This window comes from Rhinolophus hipposideros (assembly GCF_964194185.1).
Source record: "Rhinolophus hipposideros genome assembly, chromosome: 5".
Taxonomy (NCBI): Eukaryota; Metazoa; Chordata; class Mammalia; order Chiroptera; family Rhinolophidae; genus Rhinolophus; species Rhinolophus hipposideros.
In genome coordinates, this window is record NC_138051.1 from 91600592 (window position 1) to 91618306 (window position 17715).

The window sequence follows — 17715 nt, forward strand, 5'->3', positions numbered from 1 at the left end:
TGGCCTTGTCCTAAATCTCTCATAAGCCCCATTGCAGGGACCAGAAACCATTCAGGGGGGAAAAAAACAACATCACCAGTGAAAGTCACTCAGGTCATCCCGGGCAACATCTATTGAGGCAGGAGGAGTGAGGCAGGGCCCAGTGGGAGCTGGGCGAGGGCCTCCATCCCCCGTGTGGACGCCTGAGGCCCTGGAGACCCCGCTGCCTCCTGTGAGGTTCTCGCTCCCTTGGGTTTGTCTGCCTCAGTTCTCCCAGAGGTCTTCACCTGTGGCCCACCAGCCCCTTGAGTTCCCTGGAAAAAATTCAGAGGGTCCCTTCAGAGGGATGGGAAAAACAATTATGTTTTCATTTGTATAGTCTCAATTGGAAATTGAGCCTTTCCTTCCATTACGAATGCAGGCAACAGACTGCGGTCGTATCAGCAGAACCTGTGATTTCTTGGCTGCCCAAAGAAGTCACAGACATTGTCGTATCACATTACGGTTCTTCCCGATAGCTCAAAAGTATCCTATACCGTTGGTCAGTACTTCGAAATTATAATGGTGGCTGTGTCGTCTTGTTCCTTAAGCTGTTAATGAAGAAACATACATATCGCTGTGCCACATTTTTTCATAATTTGATAATTGCATTTGCAATAGAACTGGTTTCCTTTGTAGTCCTATGCATTTCCTTCTAAGCCGTTAAAAACGTTGCTTTGACGGGGCTCTGACGTAGCTGCACCAGACTACCAAAGGGGTCTACGGCACATACCACACGAGGGTCTCTGTTTTAGGTCACTAATTACTAGCAAACTTCCGCATTTGTATGTCACATAAAAGTGAAAGCTGTATTTTTATACGAGGTACTTGGGCCTCCTACCTACTTCATTCACTGCCTTGAACTCTTGGTACTCAGTGCTCCGATCTGTGCTAAGTTCATATTTTTAACATTCTTTACTTGATTTCTCGGCAGACAGCAGTGCCCTGCGTCCACATTGCTGGCTTTTGCTGCCCTCTGGTGGTCACCATGAGGCCTATCCCCAAGGACAAGCTGGAAAGGCTGGTGCAGGCCAGTTGCTCTACGGGGGGACAACCCATTCATATTGGTGACCCAGGTCAGTGTCCACTCTCGTTCATGATTCTGACAGCTGCCTTTGGACTTTGGCCCAAGAAGAAGGGAGCTTGCGATGTTCCTGAGCTCCCACAGCCATATTAGATGCCCCTCAGGTTTAATGGCGCTGCCCTTGACAAAAGAGTCAAACTGACCCATTAGCTCCTGTGATCTCCAGGTGAACCTGGGGTAAGGGAAGCAGGTGGTGGAGAGCTATTTGTCTTGAGATTTGAGCTCAGAGCAGCCTCTAATAAATGCTATTGTTTAGCAGCACATTTGGGCAGGACACAGCTTCCTCCCAAACGTTAACTTGATCCGAAATCCATTGATCCCCCACATCTGCACGCAATCTGAGAGTGAGAGAGCAGATCCAAGGATGGAAGCTTCTCAGGCCTCTTGGCTCTCAGAGAGCCTGGTGAGAGCTTGGGATTGGGCCTTGGTACGAGTCAGCGTTCAGTGTACCTGAACTTGCTCAGCTGTGTAACCAACAAAAGCAGACGAAGCCTGGCATCCTGTGACAATGCAGTCAGCACTTGCCGCCTTCCTCAGAGAATGGTGATGTCTCAGGACCACCCCAACCAAAGTGTCTGCTCACTGTTTTCTCACGAATGGGCATGGGTTGGGCCCAATGCATCCTTCTTTGCTGTCCTCATGAGCACTCTGTGGCTGGCCAGGGGAAGGGGCAGTGTTGGTGGGCAAGCAACAGAGTTTAGGTCTATGTTATGTGACTCAGCCTGTACCAAGATAAACTCAAAAACGCTGGCTTTGTTAGCATTCCGTACAATGAGGGTGTTGGGCTGAACGCACTCAGACTCCTCCAGTAGTCACACCAGGGGTTCATAATTCTGTACCATTCAAAACAGACTAGAAGTCAGCAAGAATCCTGAGTTGTGAAATGGTGATTCCTTTTCTCCGCCTCATCCTTCTCCAACACCATCCATGGCAATCCTAGGACTAGAGTTCCTCCTGGAGAAAGAACCATCAACTACTGAACGTGTTCAACTCGGATGGTAGTTGCCAGTGCAGGACCTCAGTGGAACTCATTTTTTTCTTTCCATCTGCAGAACTGTTGGGAATCAAAGATCTTTCCAAACCTGACTACGGGGATGCTGTGGTGTGTCAGCCGGGGGATGTCCCAGTGTTCTGGCCTTCTCAGCTGACCAGTCTCGAAGCTGTCAGCAGCTGCAGTACGTCCGGGCTTAAGGGGGGCAATTACTCTGGCCTAGAAAAGAAACTGGGGGTCTCTAGATCTTGAAAGGATAGGCTTTCACTGTGCAATGATTTAAGGAACAAAGTTGGATAACGTAGACCTACAGCCCACAGCGAAGATATCTCTGGCTTTTTTGTATTCATCCCAGGGCTGGGTCTCACCAGACCAGCTTGTCTTGTCCTTCAGCTCAAATATGTGTTGATTAAATATATTTCTGTCTGCAGAAGGCGTACAGTCCATTCTAAGGGTCAATATTTAGATTGACCTTTTGAGACGTTTTGTAGGTTGGTGTGGCTTTGAAAGCAAAGGTGAAGGCGAGCTGCACAACTAAACAAACCATTTCACATGGCCGTTGCAAGAAATACTGTCAGTACATTTTTTTCAAAGGCCTAGGGTGATATTACAACGAAGAGACACACGAGGGCGCCCTAACTAGCTCACAGTAAGGAAGGGATGTGAGGGAAGTAGGAAAAATAAGTTATTGCAGCCCACCTCATAGACACCTGAAAGTTCTAGCCAGGTCAGCCACACTTACACTACAAATCATAGAATTTAGTGTTACTTTCAGTTTATTTTGAAAGCATTCATGGAACTTTAGCTATCAGCATGACCTCATGATAGGAAAAGATTATCTCTAATGTGGTGATCAGGCATAAACACCAGGACCCGTGGCATTCTGTGTATTTAACATAAATGTATTGAGCATCTACTGTGTGCCAGGCAGAGGCCTAGCTCTTAAGAATAAAATGCTGCACAAGACAAGATGCAGTTCTCAGGGAGTTTGTGGGCACTTCCGAGTGTGTGTGTGCTCGTGTGTGTACACACACCCACACGCACGTGGTAAATACCTCCAGCGTGGTGACCTCACCCCTCTCCTGCCAAGGCCATGGGGGGTGCCCTGCAGAAGAGGCTTCAGTGCCCTGGACATCCCAGCACATCCAGCCCTTTAGTTCTGTCTTGCGATAGCATATTTGATTATACATGAGAACAAATGGCATCATTGGTCAGGGACATCCTTGACTCATTCTAAATACAAAAATCATGCTCCAACTTTAATATTTAAACTTCTATTAGCAAATTATTAATTGTTGCACGCCTCACAACTGATGGAGCAAAACAAAACCCCGGGTCACACTCTGAGCCAACTGTCCTGATGTGTACCTGGCTTTAGAATGACCGATTTTAGGTGCTATCCAAAACACAGAAAAACAAAATCCCTAGTTCTTCCCCTTAAACATCATGTCTAAAAGTCCTTCAGAATGCCATATGTGTCTATCAGTAGGCTTTTCTGCTGAAGTGTTAGCTGCCTTTGGCTTTCTGTTAAATCTGAGACATTTAACTGTTTTCTATGAAATCCCAGACATTGTTATTTACTCAGTTCACATCTACATTCACTGAGCACTTTTTATGTGCAAGGTACCACGTGGGATCCTGAGATAAGTAGGCAACGGTCCCTGTTCTCCAGGAGCCCACAGCTCAGTGGGGTTAGAGTACTCAGGGATAACGAGACCCTGAAGAAAGCAGAAGATGTAAGTTCAGCATAGCACGTACTAAGCACCCAATGGGTATTTTCCAGTTAGTTCTGATATGAGGCATAATCATTATAGTTGAGGGCACAGGTTTAGAGAGGATAAATTTGCGTGTCAAACTCAAGTGCATTTGCCATGTTCTTAATAACTATGCTAGAGTGTATCACATTGCCTGTAATCTAGTAGGGGAGATTTTTTTAAAGAACAAAATTAACATAAACCAAAGCAAAATATAAGTACTTTGAGGAAAACAGAAACTATGTTCAGAGCTATCTGTTAGCAAATCTAACATTTGCTGCAGAGTAAAGAAAGATGGCTTGGCACATTGTAAGAGTTCAGTACGTACTTTCTGATATCCATGGGATTGAATTAATGGAAACTCCAACTGAAGCTGTGGCTGTACCTCACTTCTCTTCCCACTCTCACCTCATCTTCACTCTCCTAAAAATTGGAGGCACCTGTTTAAGTGGACCTTGATTTCGCCATAAGCCAGCTTGTTCTGACCTGGGGCCAACAAGCAGTGTAAGGAATGTTATTGACAGAGGTGATGCATGGCGCCATCTTGTCCATTAGCAGTGGGCTAGTAGCAAAAGGACTAGGTTTGATGAAGTGGGCGGGCTCAGTCCCTCCTGTTGTGTGTTTTAGAGACCCCGCTGGCTTTCACGAGCGCACCAGGTTGCACAGTTATGACCGACCTGAAGGATATAGAGTCTCCAGCCAATCGTCTCACCCCTGAGGGAATTCCAGAGGTCCATCTCATTTCCCAGGATCCTTTGCACTACAGCATCACATCAGCTTCAGCCGCTCGGAAGATCAGAGAACTAGAAACTATAATTGCTGTAGACCCAGGTAAAAAACAAAACATTCACAGCTCAAAGGCCTAGAGAAATCCATCACTGATGTAATTTTCAGTGAAAAGGGCACCATAAAATTGCTTCTACAGGATGGTTTTTGTAAACGTTTATCCTTTGTATGAATCCCCAAAAGGCTAGAAGTATATACAGCAAAATACTGATGGTGATGATGATCCCTGGGGAGTGGCATTTGTGGGTGATTTTTGTTTTCTTCTTTATGCTTTTTTTTCCCCTTCAAATTTTTCAACAATGTGAGGCAGTTTGGGAGGCAAGCTTATTAGTTAGGCACATTGCCCGAAATAAATTGGGTTTGGGGAGGTAAGAAAAAAGAGAGACTGGATCCTAGGTAGTCAAGTGCCACCGTCTAAGCATCATCCACGTATTACTAATAGCCCTAGTCTTCCCATCTGTGTCATTGCCCTGGAGTTGGACATAGAACAGATTTTTTTGTACCAGCAGCCAGGGGTAAGGGAGGGGCTGGATTGCTACTCCTTGGGGGATCCTGGTGGGGCAGGACCCTGCAGTGACAGCCTCACAACAGTTTGCAGCCGACGTGTATATTGTAAACTGCATCTCAGAGAAAGGACAGCTCTTCTGTGGCTTGTGAGCCGCTGGCTTTCCAGACAGGGACAGGGCTACTGGGATCACAGTGGGGTCTGCCGGTTCCAATTAGGAGGCAGTTTGCTGAAAGCTGGTTGAGGGGATCTTCTGGCTGTATCTTCACATAAAAGCCTAATGTCTAATCTCAGTAGAGGGCGCCATTGTGCATGGGTGTTTTTTTATTTGTTTTTATTTCTGAGGAAGCCTCACAGAAAAGTAAGGTGTAGACTTCACAGCTACTGTCCATCTCCGTTTTCTAATCAGTATAACAGGAGTAATAACAGGAGTAATATTCTATCAGGGTTGTGATAGAATAATAGTTATTATCTACAGAGTTTCATTCTAGGCCAGGCAGTCTCTCCTGGATCATGCCCCATTCCCTCTTCTGCCCCTTCTCATGGGCTGTGATTCTAGACCTGGGTGCTCTTTGCTTTTTGTCTGGAGAAGGCCCAGGTGGCTCCCTGCTGGCCCACCGGACACCTGCTCCCCAGGCAGATACCTGGATGGGTGGTGGCAGGGCACCTGTGGAGAGCAGAGGAGTGAGGCCAACCTGGGAAGTCCACCCTCCAGGCCCAACTCCTGCAACCCAAACAGCTCGTGGTGACATAGTGGTAGAGAACAGTAGGCCTGGTCAGGGCCATCGAGCAGTCAGCTTGGGTGTCCTTTTGTGTTGGCTAACACTGTGGCCCAGAAACTGATGGTGCAGACCAGCCTGAAAAATGTCTGCTCCCTCCCCTGGGCCTGGGAGCAAAGGCTGCCGACTAGGTACGGAGGGGTCTGCCATAGCAAAACTTCCTGTGAAACCATAGGACATAGCTTTTTGCCTGTTTGTTTGTCTGTTAGGTTTTTCTTTCTTTCATTCGCTTGTTCATTCATTTATTCATTCTGCAGAAAATATGGTTTCCTCAAAATACGGACACACAGTAAATTTGGGACATACCGCTTCAGATGCATCTTTAAGGACATATGTGTATAGAGAGGTGAATGCTCATAGCTAAGTATACAGATATAGAGTCTCTTACATAGTTGATCCCTTTGGTGGATATTTTTAAAAATTTCTGCAATACTTTTCTCTCTCACAAACAGTTTTACCCATGCTGGCTGCTCTCACACTCAACACCAGGGGCATGATGGAAGATGAAGTATTGACTCTGCCATTAGCTCCGATAGAAAAGTAACTGGGAAGTAAATTTACTGCAGATGCAGTGAGCCCATGGCTTAATAAAAATGACTTGGGAGGTCGTCCACAACACCTCCCTTCGGTGCTTGTGCAGACTGTGTGTCAAAGCTTGAAGCTTGAGGCTCAGGGTAAAGGCAGATTTATGGCTGTCCGGATGTGCCAAAATCATCTATTAAGGAACAGCTTTAATCCTCCAGAATAACAGATGCTTTTGATTCCTGCTATATTCAATAAGCAGATAAAAGATTAATGGCAATGGACCGAGCATTACTCACTGGGCATAATAATAGAGCCACTCAGTTATTTTTAAGAGGACATTGGTTTGCCTTTGACAGGCCTGGAGAATATGAAGGCATACAAGGTTTACAATAATAATGTTTGCACTAAAGATAAAATCATCATAAATGAACAGACCGCTTTACAGTTGGGAGTGTACTCTCTTTCCTCCTCTCTCTTTTGGTGCTGAACACACATCCTATGAAATAGGTTACAGTCCAGTTTTTTTCTTTAAAAATGTTATTTTTCTCCCCCTTTGTCAACAGTAAGTCATGTTTATTGTAGAAAAATCGGAAAAATATATGAAAGCAAATTAGCAATAAAAATGATCAGAATCCCATCACAATTAACCATTATTAACAGTTTTATGTTTGCCCTTAAAGTCTATCTTCAGTCTTGAACCTAGAAGACTGAAACAAACAATAACTACATACATTTTACATACAGAGGGTGCCAAAAAGAATGTATACACATTTTTAAGAAAGGAAAAACTGTATTAGAATTGTAATACTCGGGCTGGCCCGGTGGCTCAAGTGGTTAGAGCTCCATGCTCCTAACTCCAAAGGCTGCCGATTCGATTCCCACATGGCCCAGTGGGCTCTCAACCACAAGGTTGCCGGTTCAACTCCTCAAGTCCCACAAGGGATGATGGGCTCTGCCCCCTGCAACTAAGATTGAACACTGCACCTTGAGCTGAGCTGCCCCCCAGATGGCTCAGTTGGTTAGAGCACGGGCTCTCAACCACAAGGTTGCCAGTTCAATTCCTCGACTCCAGGGATGGTGGGCTGTGCCCCCTGCAACTAGAAAACGGCAACTGGACCTGGAGCTGAGCTGCACCCTCCACAACTAAGATTGAAAGGACAACTTGACTTGGAAAAAAGGCCTGGAAGTACACACTGTTCCCCAATAAAAGTCCTGTTTCCCTTCCCCAATAAAATCTTAAAAAAAAAAAAAAAGAATTGTAATAATATATACCAATAACAAAAGATGAATACAAGTCATGTGTATACAGTTTTTGGCAGCCCTAGTATATGACAATATTCATATATATATGAATCATGCTGTGATATTATTTTAGAACTTGTTTTTTTCACTTTTTAACACATTGTAAACATCTTTCCATGTCATTAATTATAGTCTTCTACAGCATTTTTTTTTAATGTTCTGGGTTAACCTCTATATCGCTATTTTTTTTGGAAGATTTTATTGGGGAAACGGAACAGGACTTTATTGGGGAACAGTGTGTACTTCCAGGACTTTTTCCAAGTCAAGTTGTTGTCCTTTCAGTCTTAGTTGTGGAGGGTACAGCTCAGCTCCAGGTCCAGTTGCCGTTGTTAGTTGCAGGCGGCGCAACCCACCATCCCTTGTGGAAGTCGAGGAATTGAACCATCAACTTTTGTGGTTGAGAGGACGCGCTCCAACCAACTGAACCAGCGGGGCGCTCAGCGGCAGCTCAGCTCAAGGTGCCATGTTCAATCTTTAGTTGCAGGGGGCGAAGCCCACCATCCCTTGTGGGAGTCGAGGAATTGAACCTGCAACGTTGTGGTTGAGAGCCCACTGGCCCATGTGGGAATCGCACGGGCAGCCTTTGGCATTCGAGGCACGGAGCTCCAACTGCCTGAGCCACCAGGCTGGCCTACAGCATCTTTTTAATGTTTGCATAGAATTCCATTTTACAAATGTCCTCCCAATTTTATTAAATTCAATTCTTTGACACTGTAAACAATGCTGCAGTGAACATCTTTATGATGATGTTTGTGTACATAACCAAGATTACTTTATCAGGGTAGGTCCTACAAGTGAATTGCTGGCTCCAGTGGAATATACATATCTAAGGTACAAATCACGCTCCAGACAAGTGTGGCAGTTTCCACTCCCACTGGCAGTGCATGAGGGGCCATTTCCCCACAGCCCTCCTCCACCTGGACCACCCCATGCTCCATGGAGGAAAAGTGACATTCACACCAATCAAGGATGAGGGCACGGTCACAGAGCTATGGTGATGTGCCAACACTTGGACTTGGATGGAAATGTCCAGGTTCCAAATCTGCAACTTTTCCTCCATAACAGGAATCCAAACCCTGTGTCCCTTCACATTCTCCAGGCACCTCAAATGCAAGCTGGCATCCTCTCACGACCCTGAGGCTCACCGCTCATTTCAGCCACAGCTGGGGTGGAAACTCTGAGTCACATCCTGCCTTTATACGGCACAGATATGCTCTGCGGAGACCCGAGAGTTGACAAGGCACCACAGTACGTGACAAGAATGGGTGGCTGTGCAGCCACTGGAGGCATCCATAGCAGACGCGCCACCCAAACCCCGGCTGCAGTGGGCAGTTCCCAGCACAGCAGCTCCCACCACAGGCTCGAGCAGAGCAGGCACAGCCCAGGAGTGCAGAGGAGTTAACATCCCGGTGGACAACCTTCACCCAAGGGGGACAGGAGCCAGAGCAGAGATGCCCAGCCTCCCTGTCCTTCCTTATATGGGGCCCACACGATTTCTTGGAGAGGATTTCCAGCAAGATTGAGGCCCAGTTGCCTTCAGAGTCAGCCTGCTCCCTCACACATACTCTAGTGCCTCTTCTCGCTTTTCTATCTCACTTCCTGGATCTTCTGACTGGTTTCCTGGGCTCACTTTCCACTGAAATATCCGCACCCAAGTCCTCGTCTTAAGTTTTTTTGGGGGAATCTCCAACTAAGACAGTACTGTATCCCTTCTTCTTTCCACATTCCTTGTATTTTGGTTTGCTGAACTGCTACAACAAATAAACCCCAAGATGCTTTGCTCAAATACAATAGAAATATATGCCTCTCAAGCAACAGTCCAGGTGGGACTTCAGGGTGAGTGTTTGTTCGGGAGGAAGGGATCTGCTCCACCCAGTCACTCAGGCACCCAGCAGCTCTGCTATCACACCGTGAGACCCCCCCAAGGGGTGTCAGTTGTCAACATCCCAGCCACCAGGAAGGGAAGAGCTTGGAGGAGTACATGGGAGGTGTGTGGCCAGGCCCAGAGGTGGCACACATCACTTCCACTCGTGTTCCCTTTCGACTGCTCTATACATAGAGAGAACCTAGTCTTATGGCCACAGCTAACTGAAAGAGAGGCTGGCCAGCCATGTACCCAGCTACCCTTCACTGCTGGGGGCGGGGGAAGAAAGCATACATTCTGGGGAACAATTAGTCTCTGACACATCCCTCAAATCCACCTCTGAAACAAACAAAAACAAACAAGCAAAACCAAACTACTGTTTGCTTACGTTTCTCCTTGAAACACAATTATATTATTTTGTAATTTTAATTTTATATTTTTTGTGATCTCAGGCAACAGAGGGATCGGGCACCTGCTCTGTAAAGATGAGCTGCTGAGGGCCTCTCTGTCGCTGTCCCACTCTCACTCCGTGCTCATCACCACCGGGTTCCCCACGCATTTCAAACACGAGCCTCCAGAAGAGACAGATGGCCCCCCGGGAGCCATCGCTCTAGCCACCTTCCTGCAGGCCTTGGAAAAGGGCGTCTCCATGATCGTTGACCAGAGAGCCCTGAGTCTATTCGAGAAGCTTGTTGAAGAGGCTGTTGAGCAAGGTGAGCCATGAGATGAGGGCAGACGGTGGAGGGAATCAGCGTTTGTGGAACTTCTGCTGTGCACTTGGCTTGGGGCGCTTTCCTCACAGCTCAGAACAACTCTGAGGTATAAGTAACATTATCCCCATTTTATAGATGAAGACACTGAGGCTCTGAGAGGTGATTTACCCAGGTGGGAATGGTGAGCCGGAATTTGATCCCAGGTCCACCAGGCCTCAGAGCCCATGTACCCTATGAGAGGCGAGGGTGACCTACAGACAACCCAGGATATTGCTGGACCCCAGAGTTAGAGGTGGGATAGTTGAGAATAGAGTGGTCGAGAGGCTCAGGCAACAGTGTCCCATGTGGCCCAAATGAGGGGGATGCTCCACGCTGCCCAGGTTCCTGCAGCGTCCAAACGAACATGAGAGTTCCAGTGATGTTGCTGTGAGGCTAGGTTGCCCAGGCTGGTCTCAGGCCTCACCTATCCTCCATCCTGCAGGTGCTGTTCAGGCGTAAGCTGGGAACCTGATGAATCTCACTGGCTTCCTACCTCCTATCTATCAGTGCCCCTCAACATGCATGATTCAGGAAATGTTTCTGTCTGTTGCCTCTAAAACACCAGGAAGGTATACCCTAAAGCACCAGTTACATTGGAAATTTCAAAAAGGTTGTGTCTGAACATACGGAATCCATTTCACACAAACATTCATTGAGCACCTACTGTATGGTAGGCACTGTTTTTGGCTCTTGAGACCCAACAGTGAACAAACCTGACCACAACCTTTCCCTCTTGGCACGTGTACATGCTAATGGGGGTGGCAGACAGTAAACAAAATAGGGGAAGTGTGAGTACACAGCTCAGGTGGTGGGCTGCCGTTTTAAACAAGATGGTCAGAGAAGGCCTCATGCAAAAGGTGCCGTTTGAGCCAAGACTTGAGGTTGATGAAGGAGTGAGACCAGGGCTGGCTGGAGGAAGAGCCTCCCAGACTGTGACAGTGGCCAGGGCAGAGGCCATTAGGTAGAGTGGGGGCCTAGCAGGTTTAAGAGAAGACAATGGCCAGCCGGCTGGCCTGGAGCGGATGAAGGGAAGAGGAGCTGGACAGGAGGATGGAAAGGTCACAGGGGCCAGACCAGGAAGGGCCTCCGGGGAACTGTGAGCACCTGGGCTTTTCTCTGGGTGAGACAGGAAGCCCTTGAGGCCACTGAGCAGAGAAGGGCCATGTTCTGGCTTAGGATCACCTGGGTAGCTGTAGGAACAAGGGTAGAAAAAGGAGACTGGCCAGCCTATTGCAGGCAGGAGACGAGGGTGGCTGAGAGTGGGTGGGTACACTGTGACACATCTCTTTGGGCCCTGTGATTTCAGCCATCACGGGGGTGGAAATTCTGAGTCACGCTGGCCTGACAAGTCCAGTGTTCTGCAAGGTTTCTCCAAGGCTGTGATAAACCACTCAGCCCAGAAGTTTGTGGGCTACTGCGTCCAGGGCCCCCCCAACCAGTAGGGGATGGGGGCCAGTGCCCTGCTTCTCGTCTTTTGGAGACACACCAGTCCCAATTAAATGAGACCCCGTTGCTTGGAGCAGTGACCTTCAAAATGCACATCCCCTCATACTAATTTTTCCTCCTTCCCGTCCTCTCTTTCCCTGTTCCCTGCCAACTGCTTCCTGAGGTCATCTCCCAAATAAACCACCTGCACCCAAGTCTTTGTCTCAGACTCTGCTTTCAGGGGGACTCACGGATGAATGGTACAAGTGGAGGTTGTGAGAAGTAGCCAGAGCAGTCTGTACTTTGGAGGCAGAGTCATGATTTCTGGGTGGATTGGACGTGGGTGTGAGACAAGAATTGGGGGCTGCTGTAGGTTTTGGTAGGGTAACTGAAGGGATGGAGCTGCTAGGAACCGGGGTGAGGAAGACGGTGGGCAGAGCGGGCTTAACACTTGTGCACTGTTGGTGGGCATGTAAAATGGTGCAGCTGCTGTAGAAAACAATGCGTGTTTCCTCAAAAATTTAAAAATAGAAAAATACCGTATGATTTGGCAATTTCACTTCTGGGTATACACCGAAGAACTAAAAGCAGGAACTCTTACAGATATTTGCACACCTACGTTCATGGCAGCGTTATTCACAATAGGCAGAAGATGGAAGCAACCCAAGTGTCTGTCGATGAATGGATAAACAAAGTGTGGCATCAACATACAATGGACTATTATTCAGGCTTAAAAAGGAAGGAAATCCTGTCACAGGCTACAACATGGATGAACCTTGAAGACGTTATGCTAAGTGAAATAAACCAGTCACAAAGGGGCAAATGGTGCATGAGTCCACTTACACGAGGTCCCTAGAGTCATTAAAATCATAAGGACAAAAAGTAGCATGGTGGGTACCAGGGACTGGGGTCGGGGGAATGGGGTGTTAGTGTTTAATGGGGACAGAGTTTCAGTTTGGGAAGATGTAAAAATTCTGGAGACGGACGGTGGTGACTGAAACAACAACATGAATTTCCTTAATGCAGAGAACTGCACACTTAAAAATGAGCAAGATGGCAAATTCTACGTTATGTGTATTTTACGATTTCAATTTTAAAAAGAGTGCAGGATTGAGCCTGGGTAACTGAAATTGTGAGCTACCACCAGACACGCACGTGGAGAAGTCGAGCAGGCAGTTAGAGCTACGAGTCAAGTTCAGAAGAGCTGTCTGGGCTGCAAAGATAAATTGGAGAGCGGTTGGCGTATTAATGGCTTTTAAAGTCAAGACACTGGATGAGATCACTGAGGGAGTAAGTGGAGACAGAGAAAAGGACCCCAGATTGCACCCTGGGATGCTCCCCATTAAGAGGTGGAGAAGAGGGGGAGTCAGCAGAGAGACAAGGAAGGAGTAGTGCCAAGGAACAAGGAAAGCCAAGGGACCGCGTTGTCATCAAGGAGAAGGGACGGCCAACTGTGCCAGTGGCCGCCAACAGGCCGGCACTCATTTCCATCTAACAGCTGGGTTGGTGGATATGTTTAGCCAGCACTTTCCCAGCAGTCGCTCTGACTTCCTGCTTACCTGGTCACAGGCTCAGAGGCTCCGCTGGCCTTCGGCTCAGCCCTGGGCCTCACCCACACGGTGGCTTAGTGGGTATGATGTACTGTGCTGGATTTTACAGGACTTTTATGATGTGTGGACAGAGAAAATATAAGAGATTTGACCTTTGAATGAAAATCATTTCAGTTCTTTTTATAACGGAGGCCTGGAAATGTTTAAAGAAGAAAAAAATGCAGTCATTTTTTCCCTGTCTTGAGTATAAGTTGTCCATATTGATAAATTGGTTCTCTGTGGCTCAGGTGTCGGGGGTCTCATCTTGCCCTGACCTTCCTTTCCCGAGGCTTTCTCCCCCATGTGCACCCCACTTGGGGCTAGGGTTATGTTCCCTGCCCTGTTAGGCTCCCTGTTTGGGGTGGGAACTGGTGTTGTGACACCGACTTATGGACTTGGCTTTGCCCAAGTGATTTAGCATCTGTAAGCCTCAGTTTTCCTCTTCTGTAAAATGGGGATCACAGTGATTCTTATCACACAGAAGTGTTGTGAAAATTAAATGAGAGCGTGTATGTCACATGCTTAGCAGAGGGCTGGCTCACTGTCACTGTGGGCACCTAAATGTGTCCTCAGCAATCACAATGACAGTGGCCCAGCACAGGCCTCTGTTCAGGTGACATTGTGGCATCTACATGGAGCATATGTGCTGGCCCACAGTACTGGTGACACTGGTCCGGTTCCACCCCACCCTCCACCTAGGCTTTACTCAGGACTACAAGCGAACTTAAGTATCCTCTGGGCTGAGGTCTTGACTTCCCTAACAAACTGTCCTACAGGTAAATGTCATTCAATAATGAAAATGACCATCCCCAAAGAAGCTTTTCAAAAGCCAACACGAATTCCCAAAATGCAGTGCCAGGGCTGACGGGTCTCCCCTTTGCCTTTCTTCTCTAGGTGTTATGAAGACACAGACCCCAATATTAACTTACCAAGGTGGATCAGTGGAAGCAGCTCAGGCATTTCTCTGCGAAAATAGGGACCCCAAGTCTCCTAGGTATGTGTTTCCCCTTCTGGCTTAAAGTGGGGGACGGTAGAAAACCCCATGTGCTATCAACTTTGACAACAACATCCCTGCGCACCTCAGCCCTCCAGAGACAATAAAGTCATGAACCGGGGGAGCCAATGGATGGGAGGAACCAACGAGGCTGGGGGCTGCACAGTATCCTGGGGGCTTCACTGGGGGTCTCTGGAAGTAGCAGGTCCCTGAGAGATGGCACATCTTAATAGAGGGAGAAGAAGGGAAAATTATAAGAAACAAAAACTAGCAGTTTCTCAAACTGGGTCATGATCCATTAGAGAATAATAAAATCGTTTCAGTGGGGGGTAACCAGCGCCTTAGGAAAATGAAATATTGTATATCTTGTATAGTAATGACAAGTATTTGCTTGTCACACTGTATGTGTGTATAGTTTTTACTAAGTGTGGTGTTCAAACATTTTGCAAAACACTATTGTATATAGGATGTATTTCAGACCTCATAACTTTTAATACACTGCTTGGCAAACCTTTTTGACCACAATCCAGAGTAAAACATTTTGCATTGCAAAACACACACACACACACCTGAAACAGAAGTTTCAAAACACAATATTTACTCTTGCTATGTGCAATGTACTCTGATATTTTCTATGCCAGTCTATTCTATTCTATTCTCTACTATTCTATTCTACCATTCTCATCTGCTTTTCAGAAAATGCTGACCCGACCTCATGAATCTATTTCACAGCCCACTAACAAGTGTCCACTTAGAATTTGAGAACCCTGCTCTAACAGGCCTGGAGGGCAGAGCTGTAGTGCAGCTCGCACAGAACCAGGTGCTTGTAATGAGGACCCTGGGTCTCCAGGGGAAAGTTTGATTGTGGATCCAATTTGCCACTTAAAGCTGCAAGCATGGGAGTGATGCATGTTAGAAATGTTCACATTCCCTGAGTGGCTGGCATACAAACAACACTCTGGCTCCTCAGGGAGAAGCTAGAAAGTTCTCTTGGGTGGGACCCTGATGTCAGATAACACAGGTGTTGCTCTGTGTCCAAGTGGAGGGAGGTAAGTCAGGGCTGACTGTGGGGAGAGAGGACTCTGCTCTTTGGAGAAGAGGTATGAACTTTTCCCAGGGAGCAGTCTTCCCAGAAGTGAAGTCCTTTCTGCAGAAGGTAAATAGACCCTTCTGGCCTAAAAAAAGTCATCCCACCTTCACAAGCTTTGTCACTGTGTTCTCCTGGGGGGAAGGTCCAGAAATGGTTGTTGCCAGGGGCCAGAGGAAATGGGGAGTTAGAGTATTTCCAGGACAGAGGTTGTATTAATCTCAACTGGAGCTCTTGTGCTCACCTGCCTTTCATCACGGTTGACATAGGTCTGGAGGAAACTCAGAGTCACAGCTCCCTCCTCTTCCTGTTGGTTCTGCTTCTCAGGGGCTGCCTTTCCTGCACTGGGCATGGCAAGCCGCCTCAGGAACGCATTCCAGCACCTGCTCAAGCATAGATGATGCCACGGCGTTCTAGCACAACTGTCATGCAGAGTGTCATGCGGGGTCTCTGGTCCCGCTCCCCACATAAGAACACAGGACATGGTGAGGCCAAAAAGGAACACCCACGGAGCCATACATAGGGGAGTTATACCACTATAGTCTCGCTGGCGGCTGGGTTGAGAAGCAGAAAGCAGGAGCCACCTGCAGCCTGCCATTCACTTCTCTCTGCCAACCAACCTCACTTGCTACCTGCAATCCGCTCTTGCTAGCTCAGCCACCGTCTTCTTGCTAGCCCCCATTTGTTGCTAGGGTAGCCACAGCAGTTATATTAGTGGCCAATGACTCACTGGTTACAGCTGACGGCCAACTAGCCACAGCTGATAGCCATCCAATCACAGTTGATGGCCATTTACTACCTGAGCCAGCAGCTTTCCACGTGAGGCCAAGAGCCTGGAAACTGCCCTCCTGGCTCTGTCCCAAAAACAACCAAAGGACATGGACAGGCATTGTGGGGACAGAGTCCCAGAGAGCAGTTTCCAGGTTGTTGGCCTCATGTGGGGAGATGCTGGCTTGGGTGTTGGTTGGTGGTTGGCTGTAGCCGCTTGGCCAATTGGCTGCTGATGTAACTGCTGTGACTGCACTTTGGTGGGTTGGTAGACAGGTGAAAAAGCAGACAGTGAATTACGGATTGTGTGGATCTTCGTGTGTCTCGCCCAGCCACCACTGAGAATAGAGTGGTGTGACTCCCCCATCTATGGCTCCGTGGGTGTTCCTTTTTGGCCTCACCATATCCTGCATCCTTATGTGGGGAGCAGAAGCTGAGACCCCGTGTGACACCCTGCATGACAGGCATGAAGATTTTGTTGTTGTTTTTTATTTTTTGTTGTTGTTTTATTGGGGAATATTAGGGATCAGTGTGTTTTTCCAGGGCCCATCAGCTCCAAGTCATTTTCCTTCAATCTAGTTGTGGAGGGCGCAGCTCAGCTCCAAGTCTAGTCACCGTTTTCAATCTTAGTTGCAAAGGGCACAGCCCACCATCCCATGCGGGAACCAGCAACCTTGTTGTTGAGCTCTGGCGCTCTAATCAGCTGAGCCATCTGGCCGCGCCTCCAAGAGCTCAGCAGCAGCTCGTTGTCTTCAATCTAGTTGTGGAGGGTGCAGCTCACTGGCCCATGTGGGAATCGAACCGGCAACCCTGTTGTTCAGAGCTCACTCTCTAACCAACTGAGCCATCCTGCCGTCTATGGAGACTTTGTTTTTAAAAAGCATGTACAGAGAAAGCATTCAGAGCTAATTTTTTTTTGTTGTGGTAAAATATACATAACACAAAATTTACTATTTTTAAGCATGCGATTCTGTATTATCAGGTACAGACACACTGTTGTTCAGTGATCACCACCATCCGTCTCCAGAACTTTTCCATATTCCCAAACTGAAACTCTGTCCCCATTAAACACTAACTCCTCATTCCCCCAGCCTCTAGCCCCTGGCAACTCCCATTCTACTTTGTTTCTATGAATTTGACTCTTCTAGGGACCTCATATAAGTGGAATCATGCAATTTTTGTCCTTTTGTGACAATCTTATTTCACTTCGCAAAATGTCCTCAAGATTCATCCATGTTGGTACATGTGTCAGAATTTCCTTCCTTTTGTAAGACCGAATCACATGCCGTTCGTTGCATGTACATACCACATTTTGCTTGTTTGCCCGTTAATGGACACTTGGGTTGCTTCCCCCTTTTGCCTATTGTGAATAATGCTGCTAGGAAAATGGGTATGTACATACCTCTTCGACACACAGCTCTCAGTTCTTTTCAGTTCTACACCCAGAAGTGGAATTGCGGGATCACCTGGTGATGCTATTTAAAATGTTTTG

General features: G+C 47.4%; 1 protein-coding gene across 3 annotated transcripts in view; it reads left to right on the plus strand.

Annotated features, from left to right (window-relative positions):
• Nucleotides 1-17715, plus strand: part of DGLUCY (D-glutamate cyclase) — a 61365-nt gene that overhangs the window by 29016 nt on the left and 14634 nt on the right. For all 3 annotated transcript variants that reach the window (XM_081047362.1, XM_081047363.1, XM_081047361.1), the window contains 5 exons: nucleotides 953-1094; nucleotides 2155-2277; nucleotides 4475-4678; nucleotides 10061-10321; nucleotides 14269-14368. In XM_081047362.1, coding sequence (XP_080903488.1) covers nucleotides 953-1094; nucleotides 2155-2277; nucleotides 4475-4678; nucleotides 10061-10321; nucleotides 14269-14368 — 830 coding nt within the window. The remainder of the gene's footprint in view (nucleotides 1-952; nucleotides 1095-2154; nucleotides 2278-4474; nucleotides 4679-10060; nucleotides 10322-14268; nucleotides 14369-17715) is intronic.